This window comes from Lepidochelys kempii, chromosome 2 (assembly GCF_965140265.1).
Source record: "Lepidochelys kempii isolate rLepKem1 chromosome 2, rLepKem1.hap2, whole genome shotgun sequence".
NCBI classification, from domain to species: domain Eukaryota; kingdom Metazoa; phylum Chordata; order Testudines; family Cheloniidae; genus Lepidochelys; species Lepidochelys kempii.
The window spans coordinates 176330801-176355216 of NC_133257.1; the positions used below are offsets into that span (position 1 = coordinate 176330801).

Sequence of the window (24416 nt, forward strand, 5' to 3'; positions counted from 1 at the left end):
GACCAAATTTAAGTTTGACAATGGAGGGACAATCACAGCAGCTATCAATCCAGGAATTGTTTTCCGCAGAGTCCTGCCCTTAGCAAGATGAAGAGATGATGTTTCAGTGGCAACTGTTCTTTGGCACTGAAGAGGACCTGAGCCTGTGTTCTTCTTTCATGCTGATGGAACAATGAGAACAACAGACAAAGCTGAATTAAGGCATCAGCTGGAAGCTCAAGCTGAAAGAATCCATGAGCTAAGAGAATGGAACTATGTCTACACAGCAAAGAAAAACCCATGGCTGGCTCATCCACACATCCTAGAGTCTGGGCTCCAGTCCAAGCCTGAAGTCTACACAGCAATGAAACAGTCCCACAGCCTGAGACCTGTGAGCTGAGTTGGTTGACCAGCAGTGGGTTTTTCTTTGCTGTGTAGACATATGCAAAGAAACCACTGTGTACATCAAAGATGCCAAGGCTGTGATACAAATGATGGCTGGAGACAAATTCCACATATTCAGTGTATTGGCTGCTGAGTACGTGAGGAAGGTCCTAACAGGATTTGTCAAAGCTAATTCTGTAATCAAAGTCTTTGACATATGACAATTCCTTGAAAACTGCAGAAAGACAGCACTGGACAGGGTCTAAGGCTGGATACAAAAAATATCAGGTGATTGGTGGACACCCTTTGCCTCCATGAAAAACGTTTCTAAATGTGGCATCCAACAAGCAGTCACTTGTAAAATTCCTCTGTGAATATATTGTTCAAAATGCACCTTCTTGTTGGAGGCTTTTACAATGGGGAAGTAGCAAAGTCCATCACCAGTGGGGTGTTGAAGTCCAAGACTTGTACAGTAAGAAAGCGGACACAAGGATGCCTCTGCATGCTGTATGTGCTAATATGGCTTTTGGGCCTCTCGGTGTCAAAGTAAACATAGTAATCACTTGACACAGAAGGTTTGGTCCTTGTGGTTCATTACTTTTCAAAACTGGAACACATATATAGCATGTGGATTGAAAGAGGCATCATTATCAGCACAACTGACAAGTGTTGCTTCATACTTGTGCATGCAATTTGTGATGCACTCACTCCTGACTTCTGCAACATACTTCCTGCTGTATTAACAGGATGTAACTCTGTTTCATCCCTATTTGGTACTGGGGAAAAAATCTGTGTTCGATGCTGTCAAAACAAAGGGAGCTTTATGCTCCAGAGATCTTGCCAAACTGGGAGAGAGTGACAGACAAGCTGCAATTTCTGCAGCAAGAGAACTGTTAGCAGCAATGTCTGACCAGAGTAAAAAAGAAAAGGAAATCTGAATAGTTTGCACCACAATCTAGCCATCAAAAAGGACAAGTCACTGGCCAAACTCCCATCATGTGAGGACAGTTTTGAAGAGCACGTCTAAAGAGCATATTGGCAAACAAAGATTTAGATGTCTTTGCACATAGTTGAACAAGATATTGGATCACCACTACAACATGGATGGAAAAATGTGGATGATGAACTACTTCCTGTATTCTTCAAGGGCCCAGCGGCTTCTGAGCTTCTACAAGACCTTATTTGTGCCTGTACCAGTAGGGGCTCACTGCACAATCAACTGTGTCTGTAGTCAGAACAATCTTCCCTGCACAGAACTGTGTACTTGCCAAAGCAATGGAGACCACACACTCTCAATAGAGACCATAATGATGAATAAGATGATGATAATGAATCTGACTAGAAATGTAAACAGCACTATTACAGTTCAATGATACTTGTTCAAATTCATTATTCTATTTTGTTTCACACTTTAGATTGTTGTCGTGATGCTTTGAGGTCACAAAGAAATCCAATTTTATGTTCTTCAATAATACATACAGTCATTAATCTAACAGAAACGAATGCAAATATTTCAAAGTTTTAATTGTCGATGGTATTATTGTTTATCCCGTTTCTATGGTAATGGTGCCACTTGCCAGCCTCACATCATACGTTATCTTAAAGTAGACATTATAAGCTTTCCAATGATGTATTATGTGCATGTGTATAGAGAGGGTACATTAAGTCAACAAATCATGATGTCGGCTGCTCAACTGATTTCAAATAGGACTACATCAAAGCACATTAACAAACTGTTAATGCACATCAGCAGAGTCCACATAGACAGTCTGCGGAAGGCTAGTGCAAATAGATTCACACCTCAACTTGCTACAAACCATATTTGTGCGTAGACAAGCCCTAAAAAAATGATTTAGAAAGTGATGGAACCTCCTTATGCCCTTTTCAGTTTTCTGCTGCCATAGTAGTGATGTCTGCTATAGATAATGAATGGCTACATACATGATTTATATGTTGATTGGTTCAAGAGATTGCAAAGAAAGCATATATACTGTGATCTTCATTATTCTGCCGATTGACAGGGACCTAGAGCAGCATCATGAATTATGGAAACACTTGATGATTCATCCAAGCTCAAGCTTTAATGAGAAGCAGTAAGAGCAAGTAAGGTTAACCAGGGTAAAGTTAGACATAATGGGCTATCTCCTCAGCTGGTATATATGGACTCCAATGGAGCTGCACTCATTTACACCAGCTGAGACTTTGGCCCCAGGGCTCAATTTCATCCCTGAAGACAGTGCATAGTTGTGATAGAGTGATGAAAGCCCCTGTTCAGCAAAGCAGTTATGCATATGTCTAGCTTTAAGCACGTGCTTGAGTCCCATTGTCCAAAATCTCTTGCAAGATTTCCCAAAACATGCAGACTTCCTGATGACTGATTTCTTCAGCTTCTTATTATCTCTATATAGGTATACTCTCATTTATCCAAATCCTCATTATCTGATCCTCTGCATTATCTGATTCCCTTCCTTGTCCCCCATGTATCTCAAGTTGATGAACAGACACCCCTGGACTGAACTGAAAGGAGCAGGACAAGTCCCCAGGCACGGGGAGGCCACCCTGCTGCTGAGTGTGCAGGGAACCCTTGGGAGTGAGTGAACAGAGCTGTGACAGCAGAGCTGCAGAGGGATTTGTGTGCTGCCACAGGGACAGTGACACAGAATCCCTGCAGGTACAAGGTGCAAGAAAGGCTGCGATCTTGGTGGAGTAGAGCATAATCCCATGCTGCACCCAAATGTCCCTTCTAGATTATGTTTGCCCTATCCATCCTTTGAGATGCAGCCCCCAAATATTAATAGAGCTACCATTGTGATTTACACTTTGGTAAAATATTGTTCACCCACACTTTAAATGATCCAACAACTCTTCAAAGTTGGACTCATCTGTGAGCAATACATAATTCAGGTTTCATTCTTCCATTTCCTAAACTTTCTTGTCCACAAGATCTTTGTTGTCTGACCATATTCTTTTAAACATAGGTTTTTTGACAACCAGTTTACAATTTTCAATCTTATAATTTTGCTGGCCAGACTTGTACACACCAAATTCTTGGGACTCTCTGCTAGATCGTTTGCCATGTGTCTGCTTGAATGGTATCTGGCTCACGCAGAAGTTATTCTTAAATACTGAATATCAGGCCCTCAATATTCGCTTCTTCCCATGACCAGCTTTGGGCCTGATCCTAAAACCCATTAAAGTCAATGGGAGTCTTCTCATGGACTTATCATTTAACATTTATATTGGGGTAGCACCTAGAGGCCAATCTGATTGTGGCCTCAATATGCTTGGTGCTGTACAAACATTCAAAAAAATGACAGTCCCTGCCCAAAAAACCTTAAAATCCAAAAGGAGATTAGGGCCAGATTTTGATGCTCTTATTCACAATGAAAGTCACCTTCCTTCACCAGTAATCCCAGTGAAGTCAATGGGTCTGCTTGTGAAGTAAGGTACTAGTCAACATGAGTAAGGCTAACAGAATCTGTCCCTAAGCTGTTCATTTGTTTTAGTACTATCAGATATCTTAATCTTTTCTTTTAAAACCCATCTCATTTGTAGCATGCAACAAAATCCCACTTAATGATATGCATTTTCTCTTTGCAAAGAGCTTAATTCTAGGTAGTGAGCCAGGTGGTGCCCTCAGATACATGAGCGCAACTCCCATTGATGTTTTCATTTACCTTCGTTGTCTACTAATGTAAATACAAATGTAACTCATCTCTCTGTACAGTGTATTTGCATAACTTTGTCTGCCTACGTCTTTATGCATTAGTTTTAAACTGACATTTCTCCTAGAGCAACCACTGCATCATCATTTGGATGTCACGCAAAATTTTGCTCAAAGCCAAGAAAACAGTTGAGGTCTGGGCTGTATAGAACAATCCTATCTCTTCTGAAGAGGCCCCAATACTTGCAATCCCTTATCCTGTCCCCTGGATTCCGTTTTTGCCTCTTGTCCTTCCTCGCTCCCCCTCTTTCCCTTGTCATCAATCTCTATCCTCTAGTTCCTTTCCACAAGTCTACAGACACACCAGAGTTCAACTTCAACCTTGAAAATACCCTTCTGCGGACTCTTCTATTTCTGCTTCTGCTTCCAAGATCCTTATTGCTGACCCTACTGTTTACTCCTGCTTCCAGACTTTCTCTGCTCCAACTCTATTCTTGATCTCCTCCAGCCTGGCTTATGCCCTTGCTACTTCCCTGGAAAGTCACAGGGGCAATATTTTACTTTGATCTCTCTGCTGCCTTTGAGACTATTAGTCAAACCCTCATCCTGCACTTTCTCGGCTTTGGTACTTCTTTAGCCTTCAGCATCTCCTCCTCTTAATCCTGCCCCTAACTCCCCATTGGTTTCTACTGGGGCTCCGTCCCCTCTTTCTTTTTTCTAGGCAACTTCATCCACGCTCACAGTGTTACCTACTGTCTCCATGCTGATGATTTCCAAATCTGCCTCTCTATCCTCATCTCTCCCCTTTTGTCCAGTCTACCATCTCCAACTGTTCTTCCTACATCTCCTCTTTGATGTCCTACCACTATCTCATTGGGCCAAATTCAGTGGGGTCATATATAGTGGTGTAAAATACACAGATTATACTCTCATTTACAACAGTGTAAATGTAAAGTAACTCCACTGAAATCAACAGAGCTATTCTAAATTTACATTGGTGTAACTCAAAGCTGAATTTGGCCTCATGCCTAAGTTGGTTAAACAAATAAACTAAAAACAAAAACAAAACAATACAATCAGGTGTAAGTGGCAGAAGCATAATTACTGGGGATACATAACTAAGGGTAATTTATATGCCCAGTGTGCAGAAGGAGGCGAGGATAGAAGGAATAGCAACTAATAGGAAGGTGCAAGGCAAAGTAGTGATGAGGGTTGCCATACCAAACACCACCTATTAGTTGTTCTCCCCCGCCTTCAGTCACATCGACATGTAAGTTACATCCTTTGTCCACATTCACCGAATAACAAATCTGTCTGAATTACACCCTAGAAAGGGAAGCTATATTTCACTTTAGAGAATTCCTTCTGTTCATCAGTGTGTGGCTGACGAGGCCTGTAGGGAAGCCAGGCCTAGTATTGTATATGGTAGACTCTGAGAATAACTGTGTGCATTGAAACAGACGACTTATAAGAAACAAAAGGCAAGAGATGAAAATAGCACTGAACAGTCAAAAAAAGGTTAAAGGAATTTACTACAAATCTGTTCAAACAGAATGATGTTCATTGTGTTTGACTATGTCAGTTCCAAATCTGTTTTTCAAACTCTGCGATGGTTTGTCACATAGCCATACTCACCTGTCCAAACACCTCCTCATTCACTGTGAAAGTGAGATCCAGGATATCAGTGATGTTGTTATCCTTCATCCACTGCAAGCTCTGATGAAACTCCTCATCCAGGTACTCCAAGTCACTTAAATCACATGGCCTAATTGTACAGCAAGACAGAGAAACGACGAGAAAGATATAACCTTATGCGTATCAGGATGATGGTTCACTGCTCAGAACATGTACAGTGTTTTCTTATGACAAAGCTCTGACAAAAGCTGATGCCCTTTTGACTTTATACATACACCTTTTGTTAAAGCACCAAACTCAAAGTGCATGGACTACAGAACATTAAAGATCAGTAAAAGAGAATGATGTGCATTTTAAAAGCTTATTAAAAGAGACTTCATTGCAAATTCAGATTAATCCTCATAGACTTTAAGGTCAGAAGGGACCATCGGGATAATCTAGTCTGACTTCCTTCACATTGCAGCCACAGAACTTCACCCACCACTCCAGTAATAGACCCCTAACCTCTGGCTGAGTTACTGAAGTCATGATTTAACCAACCATTTCAGATAAACATTCCTCTGAGTTATCATCTGTCAATATATATCAGTTCATTCAACTGAATCTTGGTATATTTTATGTGGCTTTTCTTATTGCATACAATTGATTAAAGAGCAATAGACCATCCATTAAAATATCAAAACATTTCAATGAGCATTAAAAGTAATACATTACTGGGCATCATTGTGTAAGACAGGCTGAGCAAAACCCATAAGAAACCTGTAATGCTTTACATCCATATTAACATTTGTAAACATAATTAACAAATGCTTAGGCTGAAAAAAAATCCAAACAATGGAGGTTGGGCAATTATGGTTTTTCCAGTGACAAGCAAGATAACTCATTTTGTTTAGAGAAAATAATTGTTTCTCTGTGGACTGTCCAATTAAATATGCTTTTCAGTGACCCATATCCCATTTAAATGGTTTGGACTGCATTTTCCTAATATTAAAATTTAGGAACGTGGACCAATATTTTCAAAAGTGGGTGCTTAACTCCAATGCTTTTTAACCCTTTAATCAACACGGTTAATATTAAAGAAGGGCACATTCTGGGGGAAAAAAAGGAAATTATTAAATCTCCCTCCCATCTACCCTAAAAACAAACAGTGGAAGACCTTGACAACTAAGGTCCCAGCCCTGCAATGAACTCCACAAGGGTTTGCTTCTGCAGAGATCATGGCAGGATCGAGGCCCAAGTCTCTGTTGATTGCATTCATATACTTACAGTCTCAGTAGTGCTTTATAGAATGGCCTCGTGAAGAAAGCATCAAGAAGATACTGATGAATGAGAGCAAGGCCAAGGATACGACCACTGAACCTGAACCTAGGATACAAACAACACACAGTAAACAATGTGTAACTCAGAACATACCAATGTAGGAGCTTATGTAAATATATCTAATCTAATCTATCTATCTATCTAAGTATGGGTACTGCAGTAGATAAATCAAAAGAAGCCTCTTAATCTCTCAGTCTCATAGTTTAAGGTGCATAATAGGCAGTTGTCAGGAGGAGGCCAAAAAGATGAATAAACTAAAGTAATGGAGAAGCAGAAATATATATATATACACACATACCAATGTAGCAGCTTACATATATATGTATGGGTACTGCAGTAGATAAATATATATATATATATATATATATTTCTGCTTCTCCATTACTTTAGCTTATTCATCTTGTTGGCCTCCTCCTGACAACTGCCTATTATGCACCTTAAACTATGTGACTGAGAGATTAAGAGGCTTCTTTTGATTTGTCTACTGCAGTACCCACACTACTTGGTGGCTTTGGCAGTTGGTATATTGCACATAAGCTGCCCTCAAATTCTAAACCAACAACCACTTGCCACATTCAGCTCCTGTGATCTTTAGCAGGACATTATACTATAGATCAGGTGTGTCAAATATCTGGACTTTGTGCTGAATTTGGCCCGCTTAAGATGTTCATATGCCCACTTTGATGGGGTTCCTGCTCCACACTGGGCTCTAAGGGGTTAATAAAGCCCTATGGAGGCTGCGCAGGAGGCAACCAATCAGTGAAGGGCTGAAGGGAGCAGCCAATCAGAGCCAAGCAAGCCCATATAAAAATGGAGCTGCAGGGCCGAGGAAGGCAGTTCTCTGCTGGGAGCTCAGGGAGGAAGGGCTGTGTCACTGGAGAGCTGAAAGAACTGCCAGCACCCTGGACAGAGCAGTGCTGCGAGCAGGGACCGGGGGAGCGAGAGACAGCTCCTGGCTGGCTGCTGGGGTTTGCAGGCTGAGACCCTGAGGCAAGGCCAAAGAGGATGCTGGGACCATGAGGAAGTGGCCAGACAATTTGCTGCAATTGCCTCTAAGAGAGTGGCTGAACAGTAGACTGCAGGTCTCCCGGAAGCTGGGAGCATAGTATGTGTGGCATGGCCAGAGGGCTGTGTTGCTGAAGAGGATGCCCCGGTCCTTGGAGAGATGTGGGTCCTAGACCAGGCGTGATGGCGGTGAGGCACCACCTGAAGAGAGTGCACTAATATGCGGAGCTAATCCCCAAGACAGCCAGCAGGAGGCACCACAATGATGAGTGAACCCTGTCATACAACCCATCATAACAGATTAAGGTTCCCCCCTCCCCACCCAGAAAGCAAACTTTTATTGAGAAACAGTTGTGTTTTTAGCCCCTGTGGTTGCAGTGAAAACTTTCCAAACATGAACTGAGTGTCACTGATGCAAAACCAACAGAGAGCTGTCTTCCTGAGTCTGCAGACAGGCTGACACAACAGCTTAAGAAATGTTAACAGTCCCATTCATCTTAGTAAAGTGTGAACTTTTAGGCATAAAAATGGCACTTTAAGAGCCAGTTTTCCAAATAATTAATGTGCACAATTACTGCAATTCTGTGCACAAATCAGGCAATTACATGTGCAAATGGCAAACAACAAAAATAGCAGTGGTCCTAAAAGTGCCCTGAATCCCTTTGTCCCACTGAGTTATGCTGCATGCAATGTTAACTTCACTAACTAAATGTTTAGTTATTACACAAGGGCCGCATTCTTCCCTTGATCTTTGAATAAGCCTCCGACTGTTATCAATAGAAGATCTGCTGTGACTCGGTATGATACCCCCCTAGCGTAGATGCAGCCAACAAAGAAGTTCTTCTGTCAGTGTAGCAACACTACTTCCCTGAATTATGTTAGCAAGAGAAGCATTCTTCCATTGATATAACTGGGCCTGCACTGGGAGTTTTGTAGGCATAGCTATGTCGATCAGGAGTGGGTTATTTTCCACACTAAGACTAATATTATGATTTGAGTCCCTGCAACAGTCTATAGCCCAGTTTTCTACAAATTGTTCAGGATTCCCATATCTAGTTTAAACAGATGCAATGATGTGGCAGCGATCCATAGCTCTTTCAGCCAACTAGATTATAAATAAAATGAAATGGAATTTGACAATAAATGGAAACGACACTGCTGCCGCGATATGCCCTTATGAAAAAGTAATACTATTTTAGTGTACGTTAAATAGTTTGCTTTTTAATCTGGGAATTACTCTGTACTGTGAAAACGCTTGTGGTCTTAGATGGACCAGAGGACAGAGACAAACATCAGCGTGTATATCAAGCTGAAGTCCACTGGGCATTATGGCCTGGGAGACAGGAAACCTGAGTTTTAGTAATTGATTTGCTGTGTGACCTTGGCCAAATCATTTCCCTTCTTTGTGCCAGTTTCCTACCTGTAAAATCAGGATCATAAAGTGTATCCACTGTTGAAAAGTACTCTTAAGACCCTCAAGTCATTTTACATTACCAGACAACAACCGGTAGTAAAAATGTTTGTTCACCACTCACCTGGGTCAGACTTTAATCAGTAACCTAGATTTGAAAGACTAATTTTAATAACTATCCCCGCAAACTGGCGATGAAGTTCATGCCTGTCAGAACAATCTAGTTATAAAAATCTGAGTTACTTTTTGTGTATATCTTGTGTTATGGTGTATGACGATAATCTGCTGCATCTCTACTGTTCAATAGGTAACCTTTAGAACCTGGGTTTTGGAGGGGAAAATGTATGACTGATTTCACAATGGGAAATTTTTGTTGTAAAAAAGAAGCTGTTTATCAGTCCAAAAGAAAAAAAACCCCTAAATGTGAACACTCTAAGCATAAGGTCCTTTGAATTGATTGACATCCTAGTAAAATTTTACAGCACTGAAAAAAAAAACATATCAAAAGTAAGAAACGGTTCCTTCCACTCCAGGGAAAAGCACACAGATCCCTTTTGCACACAACTGATACATATGCCTTGCTGTAATAAAAGCAGCAATGAATATCTGTTCAGTCAACTCTCAAGGGATAGAACAAGTGCTTAGTCTGTCGAATGGGGCACAGAATGACAGTGGTCCCAGTTAGCATTTACATCTCCACAGGAGCCTCCTGTGTGTCCCCTGCTGCCAAAAGTAGGCGCATATGGTATATAGCTAACTATTAACAGAAGTGTGATTATATGACCCTTACAGCTGTTTCCATAACAGCAACAAAAGGCAGCTGTTGGGACTGTTTAGAACCTGTTTCAGTTCACTTGTGGTCCAGTGCAATGTTTCCAGCAAAAAGCAATTAAAGAGGTGAGCTGCAACAGTGAAAGCACTGTGGAAGCCAGACAACTAAAGGTGGAAAAAATGCCTGAACTGTTGACTGTAATCCGTCAGATTGAGAGTCAGGTCCATTTGTCCTAAATGATGCAACTGGTTTTTTACTTTCTCCGTCATAATTTTTGAAAGTAAAAGTTCAAAATACAATAAGCATAAAATATTCCATTGCCAGAAGGCTCACTCTATACCCTCTCAGGTGAGCATAGAGGAGGACAATTTTTTGGTGCCATGTGAAACTGAAGGTAAAATGTCAAGGGAAGCACTACCTAGTTTGAGGCTCTGATTCTGCTAAGAAATTGTTGGAACATAGTGCTGGCTCCAGTCTGAAGGTTTTAGGGTATGGTATACTTAGGTGAGATATCCCCTTCAGAGAAAACAAGGCTTATTTACAGAATAAACAGTGTTGAAGTAAAGCCTGACTGGAGGGCAAAGTACCTTCCTTAAGCTGACATATTTATTTTTCTGAGCAAGTGTAAATTGCTTATTAGAGGTAAGGATTTGTTTTAGCAAGAGAGGCAGGTTTGGTGAGTGGGGGGAGAGTGGCATGGTTATGTGAGGACCAATTCTACCCTGTTCTTTCAACACCCATTCTCCCCCTCTTGCAAGACAATGATTGAATCTGAGTAGAGTAACATACCCATAGCAGAGAAGGGAAATAGGGGAGGAAGGAGAGAGGGTAGTTAATGAACGGGAAATGGTGGGAGGAGGGAGAGAATTAATGAGTAAGAGAGCTGCTCTGGTTTGATTGTCTATTGACACCCTTCATCCACTCAAAAAGGACATTGTGCACAACTGCCTTCTCGCTTCTAATAATGCTACTCTTTGACCAGTTTGCAGGAGTTTCCTACAAATTCCTACACCTTCCAAAAATTTCACAGTAGTGCTTAAATTAGAGCTGACTATAACATGGCTTATGCTGTATTCCAAATGATCTTATCCTTTTATACTGCTGCTGAAGAACTTGTTTTAATCCGTAAAGCAAATTTCTTATGTGTCAAACACTGTTTGACTGTTAATTTGCACAGATTAATTTTAAGCTTCAGCTAAAAGAACTTGAATGAAGAGGGCTGCACTCAAGCAGAGGTCATGAGAGCTACAGGCTTTCTGTAGTGAAGTTTAGACAACGGTACTCTGAGAGAAGGATACTCAGCAGACATAGCTAGCTAGATAGGTATTATTTTCACAACAGTAGGGCAAAGATATCTGGGGCAAATGGAATCCTGGAAATAAAGATATACGGTAGTGTTGCAACTCCTGCCATTTTATCATAAGTCTTGCAATATTTACTGTTTTACTTGTAGCCCCAACTCCTGGAGACAAGTGGTTAGGTGAAAAACCCCAGCTTTCATTTGTTTTTTAAAAAGTTGCTAGTGTCAGGGATGTGGAGAAAAGTGACCCAACTGCATCCAAATGGCTCATACAGCAGAAAGGAATGAAAAGAACTGGAAAAGTATTGTATTTACATAAATCTCATGATTTATAAACCAATCTTGTGATTTTTGGAGCCTGACCCAGATATCTTTGCCCTGACTGGTTTTTGAATGTTGTGGGTTGGTGTTACTGTGCAGAGGGACTGTAGAAGGAGGGCCTGGAGGGGACAAAAGGACAGTTTCAAACTGTTCCTTCCCCACAAAATGCCAAGCTGCCCTTTGAGCACTGGTTTGGAGGCCGCCAGCCACTTTCTACTGGAAAAACTAAATTGGGACTGGCCCAACATTCCTTATTTAAGTTTTATACTAGAAAATTAGATCAAAATGTCTATTCCATAAAAGTTCTTATACTAACCTCATCACCATAGAGTCTAACCTCCCCCAATTTCTGTAATAAGCAGCATGACTGACACTTGTCACATGTTGTTCTTTTCTCTCTTATCTCCTTCCTAGGGGGAGAATCATATGTGAAGTGGAGTGTTTTGTTCAGTAATAATTTTTTAAATATGTATACTCTGTTATGTGTTTATAGGGTAGCAAAGTGCTCCTGGGTAGGGCAACTGGGTTTCTGGGAAGCAGGAGTAGACACAAGGAGATCAAATATCTCAAGGAGCTCTTTTTTTTTTTTTTTTGAAAAAGAGGGAAATTTGTTAGGACAAAAATTAAGAAGCCTAGGGGAAAAGGCATTTGCCATCCTTTGACTTTGCAAGGACCTATTTTTTAGAGCAGAAGGATGCATTACATAAATAGCCTCACAATCATTTAAAAAATTTTTTTTTGAAGTAAAAGAAATATAAAATCAGTGAGCTATATACTCTCATCCCTGAGACACAGCAAGGTGTGGATTAGTAAGTGACAGCTGCATTTCATGTAGGGTGACCACGTTTCCCAAAGGGAAAACGGGACACCACATGGGGCTAGCCCTCCCCGGCCTGACCACGTGGGGCCAGCACAAGCCAGTTGGCAAGAGCAAACAGGACAAATGCTCACTTTTGTCAAAAAAAAAAGTCGGGACGGTCAGAACAGGGCTTAAAAAAGGGACTGTCCTGACCAAAACGGGACATAGGGTCACCCTAATTTCATGGGTGTTTTACAGTGCACTAGATGCACACACCAATAGGCTCTAATGCACATGCTGTTGTGGCTTATTGCAGTAATTATGTCTTGTGGTCCTATTTTTGAAAACAATAGTAAGTGGGCAGCAAATCAAATCAGTTAGTAAATCTGATCATCTTTATAAAACCCTGGCATTTGATCAAACTCACAACCTCTGAGCCTGCATTATAGTTTAGTCTGGCACACATATTTAACTTCCATCTGTGGTGACAGAACTACTGTACAATCATCAGAAATCTCTGTTGGCAGGAAGGTTACACCTACATAGAATGGTTAAAAAAATTTTATATTCATTTGTTAAATTTCTTGTTTCTTCTAATTTTGCAGTTTAGCAGTAAAACCACTCCCTGTCCCCAGCATGGTATCCCTGGGGATGTGAGGGTACACTAAAACTGTCTAGATATTTGCTATTGTGCTGTGTGCCCCAGTGCTTGAGGCAAACACAGTAGGAACTCCAAACACCATGCTCTTTTGGCTCTAGACCTTGATGGGTTCTAAATATTCACATACACATCTCATAATAAAGGAGTAGCCTTTACGAGGGCCAGAAGAAAAAGAAAAGGGTGCAAATACCCTAGGTACAAAGTATTGGTTATGGAAAGACAGTAAAAATTCATTGATAAATAAGCCCTAAGGGGGAATTCTAATGAGGGGAATACCAAGGATATCACTGGCCCTCAGGCCTCTTTCAAGTCCACCCCTCTTTTTGAGGGTGAGGTCTTACAGTCTTAGTTTGATAGGTGTAGGCTTTGCTCTCTCCCTAATGGGGTATCACCTGGTGATCACACTGACTGTGGGCCCCTCCCCATAGTATCCCTGACACCTAGGCACATAGGAGTACCACATGTTCCACTTGATAATTTTTCTGGGTCCCTATACCTCCTTCTTAGGTGTGCTATGAACCCTTTTTTGTCTTCCTGATCATCCAAAGGTGAAGCTAATGAGGGGGCATATAGTAATAAGCCTCACACCAATAGGTTTGTGTGACCCAATTTCTTACAACTGATGATTTATTTTACATACTTCGTGGTATATCCCAGAACTGTAAGGCACATCATTTCATGTTTTCTCACAAACTCAAAACTCATTCCAGGTTTACTAAGATTTACTAAGCTTTTGAGGGAGCCTGTGTATTCTTACACTGATTAACTGCTTCATGTCAAAACCATGGATAAGTCAGTCAGCTAAATTTCACTTTTAGTTCTTGGGTTAATTCAAACCTAAAACTTAGAAACTCAAGAGGTGCGGAAACGGAAGGAATCGTTCTCCCAAGTTCCTAGAACCTGAAACTGCTGAATTTTGAACAGTTCTATGGCACAAGAATGTATCCCTGTAAGGTTCTGCCCAATTATACTGGAATCTATGCACATAAATACTAGCTCTATCAGAATGATGTATAACATAAAGACACAATGTGTTTTGTTCAAGCTCTAAAGACGACAGAGAGTATTTCATGAGTCCCTCTTTGATAATATTCTCCCTTCCTATTATCCTGAGAAAAATCTATGAAACTTGGTTGTATTTTATATGTAAAGTTGTAACATTCCTTTAAAAGGCACCAACATTTCTTCACTTGTTCTAATTGGACAGTGTGAGGAAATAGGTATGGTACATCAGGCCTGTTAACATACTGTCATGAGCCTCAAAGATTATTTAGAGACGTGCAAATATTTTACACAACAGCAAAGAGCTGAAATTAAACAAGACGGGTGAAGTAATATCTTTTATTGGACCAACTTCTGTTCGTGAGAGAGACAAGCTTTTGAGCAACATACAGCTCTTCGTCAGGTACTCAGTGTCACAGCAAAATTCAAGGTGGAACAGATAGTTTAGCTGGAGTACCACGGTGATCAGCTGTTTCGCGGTGCACAGGAGGTGCTGGGAGGAAGGGGTAGGAGTAGGGATCGGGCCCCCCCAGGGGAGGGGGCAGAGCTGGGCGGGAAGAGGTGGGGAAGAGGTGGGGCAGGGGTGGGGTCTTGGGAGAAGGGGTGGGGTGGGAGTGGGACCTGGAGTGGAGTGGGGGGATTGAGCACCCTCCAGGCCTGAAGGAAGCTGGCTGCTATGATTCAAGGGAGACTGTCCCATTAACTACTAAACAATCTTATGCTAAACAATCTGTTCCACCTTGTATTTTGCTGTGATGCTGTGAATACTTTCCCCAGACCTGAAGAAGAGCTTTGTGTGGCTTGTAAGCTTGTCTCTCACACCAACAGAAGTTGGTCCAATAAAAGATATTACCTCACCAACCTTTTCCGTCTAATATCCTGGGACCAACATGGCTACAACTACACTTCATACTGAAATTAAAAAAGACACATTTTGGTGATGAAAAATAAGGACTTTCAGAGAGAAAAATACTTTGGTGCAAATATACCTCTACTAAGCTTAACCCTTCAAATTGTATGCAGGTTAAATTCCACATTAACATTCAGGATTGCAGGAGTGGGCCATCTGCTGCCTTGGATAATTTTAGGGGAACCCCTCCTCACAAGTTCTTGGAACCTGATTTTTCGTAAGTACTGAGCATCCTCAGCTCTCATAGGTCACATTTCTAGAAGTCAGACCCACAACTTTCAGTTTTTTACCAAAGCAGACTGGAACCATACTCATTAAAGGCCAGTGGAACACTGGTATACCTTCAGTGTTTGATTTACTTTACTTTTCTAGTGTTTTTCTGCTCATTCAATGCACTGTTTTCTGTTTTTTCTTTACATACCATGCTACATACCAGCAATCCAAAATTAAAGAGAAATCTTACCCAAAAAAGCTGTTTTTCCTGCACAATGGACATGTGAAATGAGTACCCACAACATTTTCAACAGATCACATCAACATTGAATTAGTGTCCAAACTTATGCTGTTCCTGGCGCTTAGCTTATGCAAAAACAATGAAATAATGCAAACCTCTACCTATGCTTCCTCCTTCAGCTTAGTTGTCCTTACTGTGTCCCTCAAGAACTGCCTCTGTCCTAGCACCTTCGTACAGTCTCTCAAAAGATCTGCTCCCTTATATCCTGGATGAATTAATAAGCTGAATCTGCCACAATGAGTCAGCAGAGTTTCAGCGGCTTTATGGAGGATTCTAATGCCTGCAGTAAGATAGGCTGCAAGAAGAGTCCTGTCAAAGGAAGCAAAATCACATCTCCATAAAGAAAGCTATTTCAAATTCAATCCTTTAAAGAAAAAGAGCAGTTTAATGAATGAGGGGGCATGGCAAGATACTTTAATAATGACAGTGCAGTCCCCAACGTGAATGTTGTTGTTTGGGGTGACGGCAAAGTAGTAGGATGCCTTGGTGGACGCACCAGGAAGCCACTGATAGAGCTTCTATAAAACCTTCACCACAAATTATAACTACTCTCCCGCGGTAGAATCCTGAGACAGAAGGCAACCAATTACCATCTGACTAGAGCTGGGCAACATTTTTCTGGTGAATAGTAAATCCACTGAAAAGTGCATTTTTGGGGTCCAGAAACTATTCAGAAATTCAGTTCAAATTTGGTGAATAGTTTCAGCTTAAAATTTTTTTGGGGGGAAGTGTCAAAATTAAATGAGCCCTTTTGACATTTTGTTTTGAATCGACATTCCATTTTGAAAATGTCAATTTGAATCAAAATTCTACATGTTTTGTTTGACCTGAACAAATCTTGGGATTTTTTTTTCAGTTCAGCCACCAAAAAAATCAGCTATTCACTTAGCTCTACGCCCAACGTTCCTCAGAAATCACGCCCTTTTTTGGACTTAGTTGCACTGGGTGAAAATTGTACTCCTCTGAGCTAGCAGCAGGGAATCAAGGACATCTAGTACAATTCCTGTTGATAACCACAGGAAAGATGCAGATCGAGTAGCAACTGACTCTCTGAATAACTAAAAGTTTCAGAACTAATTTAGTATATTTGACATTTTCACTTTTTTGCTTCCTATAACAGAGTATGCAGTTGCCTGAATCAACCTGGGTTTATGATATATACCATTTTGGACTGACTCATGACATATGGTTTTTTTGTTTGTTTATCTCCTCCCCTTCCCCCCCCGTTTTTGAAGCCAACAAAGGTGCATTTTTGTTCAGAGCATTCTCAACATAAACTTTTGAGTACATTGGGGGGTTCGAAATCTGAAAACTGTTGAAATTTTATAAACAGAATGATTTATATTTGTTTTTTGTTGCTTCAGCATGTGTTGAAACAGACCAGTCAAAGTCACTTAGAAAAATCTTTAGATTCAGTCATCTACTAGGCAAGAAGACTGTAAAAAAACAAGCCAATGACTGCACATTTTCCTTCGATTGCTAATGAGTCACTGACGTATATATCTAACACTAAAGCCACAATAACTGACACAAGCTTATGCTCAAATAAATTTGTTAGTCTCTAAAGTGCCACAAGTACTCCTTTTCTTTTTGCGGATACAGACTAACACGGCTGTTACTCTGAAACCAATGACATGTTTGTTCTGGACTGCGTGGGGTGTCAAGGAGTGACAATAAGGCCACCTGTTTAACAGAAGCAGGTAAACACTATTATACTTTTATTTAGGAGTATTTTACTATACAAGGACCATAATCTGCTTTCTCTTGTCTCACTGTAAATTCAGAATAACTTCACTGATGTAAACATATAAAACTTAAGTTTGATGACAAGTATGTATTTGTCCAGAAGAAAGCCTCTTTTATGAATGGATGTATGGATAGTTTTTCCAATGCTAAAAACATAAGCAAAATAAAATCCACACGTCAACACAGAAGCATGCATACTCAAAGTCTTATGAACTTCAGAATTCTAAATGACAAGACTCAGATACACTATTCGTGATACAGCATGACTTCTGCAAATCTCTGACCATCCTCAATTTCCACTGACATCAACTCTCAGCACCTTGAAAGACTGAGTTCCTTGGTTACTATTATGAACCTTAAACAATACCACTCCAGTATTTCATTATGTATTTTTCTTGATATATTTGATAGTACCAATTTCTGGTTTGGCCTCTCTGGCCTATTCTGCATTAAATACAAAAGCACATGAGTCTGTTTCAGCCTAAATAAACTGAACTACTGTATGTTTGAAACTTATTTCCCCACTTTTCTTTTATTAAGCTCAGTCTTTTATTCACACAAGGTGAAATTTACACCCTCCTCCCCCACAAAGCCCAAATAAAATGTGCAGAACAATAAGAGGGTCAAAAGGATGGACTACACCCCCACAACTTACAGGTCAGCTCCACTATTCCAGACCCTGGGCTGGAATGGGAGACAGGGGGTGGAGAACTGTTCTTCTGCATCCACCCTCCATTGGTTTTGGCCAATGGATGTAAGCACAGATTTAGTGCCCACCCCAATGCTTCCTTCTACTCCAGTATACATGGAGCCAGCATGGAATCCTCCATCTTGCTGCTCTGCTGACTGCAATACACTATAGGGGATTTGATGGCCTCTTTCATCAATGGGTGAATTTCACCTACACTGCTGCAAAAGGTTATCTTGCTCTTGAGTCAAAAAAACATCATCATCTTTTGGTGAAATTATCCCTCCCCCCCCCGCCCATTATATATGCAAAATTAGACAATGTAGTTTGGGAGCTGGGGGTTGCTACATCTCATATTTCAGTGTCTAGCGATATCACCAATTCATGTCCTCAAAAGAATTTAGAAAATTCTTCTAGTGAAAGAGGGAATTAAAACCAATGTAAATATGAAGCAGAAACGTCAAAAATTCTTTGAGGCTGTCAGAAAGGCTCAGTAAGAAGAACATTTTTTTCCTTCTTTGCTTTATAATTCACCTTTAATCCTTCTGTGTATATCAATTCCTCTTGACCCTTAATATATAATTAACAAGCTGCTCCAGCTACATGTAATTCAGTCATGCCTCAGCCTTAAAAGGAAAATCAAAGTTTATTTAAATACATTAGGACACAGGAGAGATCATAATACGGAAGCAACAAGGCACTTCAGTAACACAGACTTCTCAGATAGTGGAATTGTCCTATAAGATGACTGTGGCTGCATATTTATTTTACTAGTATATGACTCTTGTCTAGTAGATTTACAATAATGCTTTAAAACTTATAATTAATTAATGATTAAAATGTATAAGGTAATGTAACCTAAAATACTATGGATTTCTATAGTGTCTTTCATCTGAGAATTTCACAGCACTTTAAAATATTAATCAACTTGAAATCCATTTGATATATGCTAGTATCGATACCCCTATTTTGTAGCTGAAAACTGAGGCAGAGTGAGGTTACAGTCTAAATTTTCAAAAATGATTAGTGGTTTCAGGTGTCTTACTTGAGATATTTTAAAGGGGCCCAATTTTCTGAGGGTGGGGACTCAGCATGTTTTGAAAATCAGGCCTCTTCAAGCTGTCTCCAATTGGTCACCCAAAATCATTCATCACTTTGGAAAACATAGACCCACAAGACTTGCCCAAGTTAGTCAGTGGCAAGGCCAGAATAGAATCCATCTGACTCCCAGCCACAAACCCTCTTAGGTCCATTTTTATACCCTCCCACCTACCTGGGCTGGGGTGGGGTGGGATGTGGGGGGAAGGAGGGTGGAGAGTGTTGAGGTTTTCATATTGGATTTATGAAATTGTGTCCTCTGGTCCGTAGGATACTAGTGGCAATGAATTTGCGGGTCTTAGCCTAATTGTTTGTTAGTCCATTTAACAAAACCCCAAGCAACCAGAAACAACACAGCTTGACATCCTTGGCAGTCTCTAATCAGGAGAAATCCAGGGCTGGAATAGTAGGGTTGTGGCAAATTAAGGGGAATGTGAACTGGTACAGTTGTGTGGGGAAACTTGCTCAGAGCCTGACTTTTAGTGCTCGTACAAATGGATACATCCATGGACAAATTCAAAAAAGAAAAGGAAGGGACATTGGACCAGACTCTCAGCTGGTGTAAATTGGCCTATCTTCATTGAAGCCAATGCAGCTAGGTGAATTTACAGCTGCTCAAGACTTAGCCCTCTGTGTTTAAAACCATAACCACTTCCTGTGGTCCATCTTAAATCTCTGCACAAACAGAGGGTGTTCACAGCACTCAGGTTCTCCAAAATGCTTCCACTACATAAGTGTTTTCAGCCTTGTAGAAGGTGAACACCCACGAACACCACCGCCTAGTGATCAGGCGGGGACTGGCTGATCGTCTGACCATTGAAAACACAATCCTGTACTTCAGTGCTCTCACTCCAAGGGTTTCCATTCCCACCCTTTATCACAGGGACTTTGGGGTCTTGGCCCTCGAATAGTGGAGGTCTTTTCCGGTTGGGATCTCACCCATGGTGAAGGTTCCTGTTGTTATAAGGTCCTCTTCGAGTGGGTAGATGAGCCAGGCCCATACTCTCCATCGGGCTCTGGTCCAGGGCCCAATGGTGGGGCAGCTACGCTCTGTACCTTGGGATGCTAAGCAGCTGCCTTCCCCTAGACCACTTCCTATCCCAGTCTCCTTTAGCTTCACAGAGTAAATCACAGAATCTTCAATCAAGTCTCTGACCTGCACACTCAGTCACCTGCCTAGCCTTGAGGTTTGCTCAGGTCTGCATTGTCAGGTCTCAGGCAATGAACATATGAGCAATACTTTCTGCTCAGAGCATCCATCCACTGCCTCCCTCCCCCTGAGCTATGCCCAAAGGTGTTCTTTAACCCATTGGTCTCAAGTCTGGGGTTTGCATACCCCATCACAAGCCTCTATTTAACAAGAAAAAGCAAGGAACTGGCTGAGAGATCAACTCAGTCTTAGGGTATTTCTAGCACATTCTAAATATTTATAAAGTAGCCCTGGCTTCGCAGTACCAGTATCCAGGTACACAAGTGATCTAGTGATTGTGAAGTCCACAAATGCCTAATCATGTCAATAAAAATGCTGTCATTAACCCATTCTGAAAACAAAGATGTTTTAAGTTAGCATCATCCTCTGGGTCTCCTGATGACATTTTATGTCTGATTTTTGTCTATTCATATAAATGTTATGGTCCTCTGGGCAGAGATTGTTTAATCTTTTGTTCCTTTAATTGCTGTCTCTGATTTATATTTACAAACCAACAGTGAACCAAAATCCTAAAGCATAAGATGTGAAATGGATTACAGAAACGGGTGGGATAAGAGATCAACTAAGATCTTGGCTACATTTGTGGCAGAATGTAATGTATGTGTAGCTACATGCCATATTGAAAAGCAGACTGTGTCCACACTGTGATGTGTAGCTACACGTGGCTCTGACAAGGGGCAGACAGCAGGGAAAGTCACTGCAGTGGGGAGCTGCCTGAGTCTTTCCCTGCTGCCTCCCCTCTGCCAGAGCCTTTCACTGAGGGAGAGAAAGACTCTGGCAGTGGGAAGGCAGCACGACATTACACTGCTTAAAAAGCATTGGTGATGGGGGAGGCACTGCTTGAGTGTACAGAGAGCCGTGTAGGGTACATACCCTAAGATTCTGGCATGTCAGTACGCTACATGCCTAAGCACTGCCCCACCATCTACACTGCTATTTATACCTGGGCTAGCTGGGCAGTGTCTGTACTCTACACATTGCCATATATGTAGACATACTTCAAGTCATCTAGGGACAGAAGCCCTATATATTTAATAGTAAAATGTTCAAATCAAGTTGACTCTGCTGCTGAAAGCTGGGTGCAATACATTCATTTATTGCAGTATTCTAGACCTGCTGGAGTTTTCTTAGTAAGGTGATAGGAGGGAGTTCTATTGAAGTCAATAGTGTTACACTGGGGTGAGACTGCTGGGAGAGAAGAATCAGGCCCAGTCTCTAGGATTTTCCTTGTTACTACAGTTAAGGGTGTATTAGACATTTGTAAACAGACACACACAGAAAGAGAAACAGGATTTCCATCTGACCATGTTTTGCAAACATCCTCACTGTCTGATTCAGATGCAGCTGAAAAGATAAGGGGGTCCTTGTTATAACTCTCAGACTGAGTTCTGACAGCGGAGATGGGGAATAAATGGCCACTCTTAAAATTAAGGAAATGATAAATTGTTCCATGCCACTAAGCAGAACTTCAATTATATTATGGCTGAATTATAACTACATTAGCAGTCTGGTTTGGGTAATCACCTGAGCAATGAAGAAGCACTCACATGCCATTGTTTGGGTCTGGTGAAATGTATCTGTCCATCTGCACAGATCTGATTACAGAACTGCAGTCTAGTTCTGCAACCCTGACTAATAATGACTAGAACCTTCCTCCTTAAAAAGTCCCACTGATTTCATGAGTCTACCCAGAGGGTAAGGAAAAGCCCACCTGAATAAGTGTGGCAGAATCAGGCCCATAGGGAACACAATGAGAGGCATTTACTATTTTATACCATTATGTCTAGCAATGATTCCAAGGTGTGTTTATAGGTGTGTGTTTGTACACAAGCACATGTCTTGTTATTTCCCACTTTACAAACCAGTTGCTCGCTGAAGGCACACTGAATCTTCTTCAAGCCATTCAAGCAGAGTTGGGATGTTTTCTACTGCTGTGAGATACACAAAATCAAACAAGAAAGAGAATAAGCAGAAATTTCTGTCTGAGAAGAGTCATCTTGAGGTGGGGCAACAGAGAGAAAGTTCCCTTCCTCCGCTTTTCACCACATGGAAAGCAAACCTAATAATCGTTGGCACTTAAGTTAAACTTCCAAATGTACAATGTTTGAGTGGGTTAGAAATAAGCCAAATAAGTTTTCCCATCCCTAAGATAGAGGAAGCTTTGATCCTACCATAATGGTTCTGTTTTTGCAAAGCCTTCCCACAGACAGTTCAGATGACTATTGCTAAATATCAGTGTTGTGTCCTTCTGCACTCTTTTAACCTTTGATCCAGTCCCATATGGGCTTCATCATCTAGAATGTCACAAGCACAAGAAAGCCAGGAAAACCACCAGAGCAAAAGCATCTCTGTATACTCACGAATAAATGACTGACCATGGACCCCAATGAGTTAGTGCTATTGCAAAACTGAAAGCCAGTTCAAAATTCTTTCGAAGGAATGTTAACAGGGAAGCAAGTAAGAAGCTGCTGTCACAGGCTATTGGGAGCCTTTTATTAATACTTGTTTGCTAAGAATGCAGCATTATGATAGAGAACTAGACGATTTACTGAATATTATATCCAACTTTGTTGCAGGTCAGTAGAGAACTTTTTAACATTCCCAAGTGTCCTTTCTCCCCGCATGCACTGGGTCTGATAGAAAACCTGGGATGGATTGTTCACTGGCTCTCTCTACTTCAATTGTCCCACAGACCTGGTCAAGAACACAGAGAGGATCTTTCTGGGTTATTGCCTACAATAATTTTCTTTCTACCAAAATGGTAGAAAACACATGCCACTGGACTTGGTTAATTTATTTGGGGAAAGAGGGACTTCTTCAGCAAGTGTGTCATGTTATTTTCAGCAGACAGGGAAAGCCTTTGCCTTCTGAAGCCTGTACAAGCGCAGCTGCTATATATACCATGGTGATTTGTTGCTTTATAAATATTCAGTCAGGTAGCTAGACAGGCTGACTAGATAAGATATAATCACTTATTATTTCATGGATTAAGAAGAATCAATATGGTTATGGATCCAAGGTACAATCTACTACATGCAGCCAAAATTTTCTCATTACACTTCTTCACTCTAGAGAGAGATTTAATTAGATTCCTTTCAGATATCTTTTCTTTCCATTGCTGTAATTTTTAAACATGAGTATGTGTGATATCTCTTAGTTTTGTGCATACAACATTTACACGAGACCTGGAAAAAAGTCTTATTCAGTGGAAGCTTATAGGAAAAACGTTAAATCTCAGTTTCTCCATAAATGAGAAATATTTTCCAGTCTATGTCTCTATTTTCACTTGGCATACACATGACTACTCTGTGCTTTGATGTGCTCATTCTGGATTTGGAATGTTGTTTGAACAAGGAACAAGGCATGAAATAAGCCATTACTGAGGGGAGAACTAAAAGTTTTTGGCTGGGAGAGAAAATGTGGATTTCTCAATTCTCCCAGCATGGACAACAGTTAATTTTTTCTTATGTATATTTTATCCCAAACTCATCAGCATTCATTTAAGCATACTGCAAGAGAAAATTCCAACAGCTGTTGCTAAAGATGCCTTTTGCACTATGTACCTCTTGATGGGACTTGCAATATTTCCTAAAAGAAAAAGGGGCCCAAGGACAGATTCCATGTGAATGATAAGCTGTTTGCACTACTGAAAGTCTGCCATAAATAAGGTACAAGGCTCAAGGAAACCCCAGACCTGAAACAATCTGTGATTGTGTAATTTTTGTGACTGACTTCAAACTTTAAAGTTTAAAATGACTCTAATATTACTACTTTACACTTACTCAGTGACTTAAATCTGAGGCTCTCAAACCACTTTATATATATCAGTGAGTTAGATATTTCACAACAAATTTGGGAGCCAGAGGAATATTATTGTCCCCAGTGCTAAGACACTATGGTAAAGGGGGCCCATAGGAAACCCTAAGATAGATACATTTTAGTAATAAGAGTTTTACCATTGACTTCAATGGGAGCCGAATTAGGACCATGTTGAGAG

The 24416-nt window shown here is 40.8% G+C and overlaps 1 protein-coding gene across 6 annotated transcripts in view; it reads right to left on the minus strand.

Annotated features, from left to right (window-relative positions):
* HECW1 (HECT, C2 and WW domain containing E3 ubiquitin protein ligase 1) overlaps positions 1–24416 on the minus strand; it is a 353016-nt gene that overhangs the window by 25263 nt on the left and 303337 nt on the right. For 5 of the 6 annotated variants that reach the window (XM_073332820.1, XM_073332821.1, XM_073332823.1 and 2 more), the window contains 2 exons: positions 6929–7027; positions 5663–5792 (listed from right to left, as the gene is read on the minus strand). In XM_073332820.1, coding sequence (XP_073188921.1) covers positions 5663–5792; positions 6929–7027 — 229 coding nt within the window. Of the gene's footprint in view, positions 1–5662; positions 5793–6928; positions 7028–18645; positions 18738–24416 lie in introns of those variants that run through there. The other variant, XR_012157436.1, reaches the window with a different exon arrangement.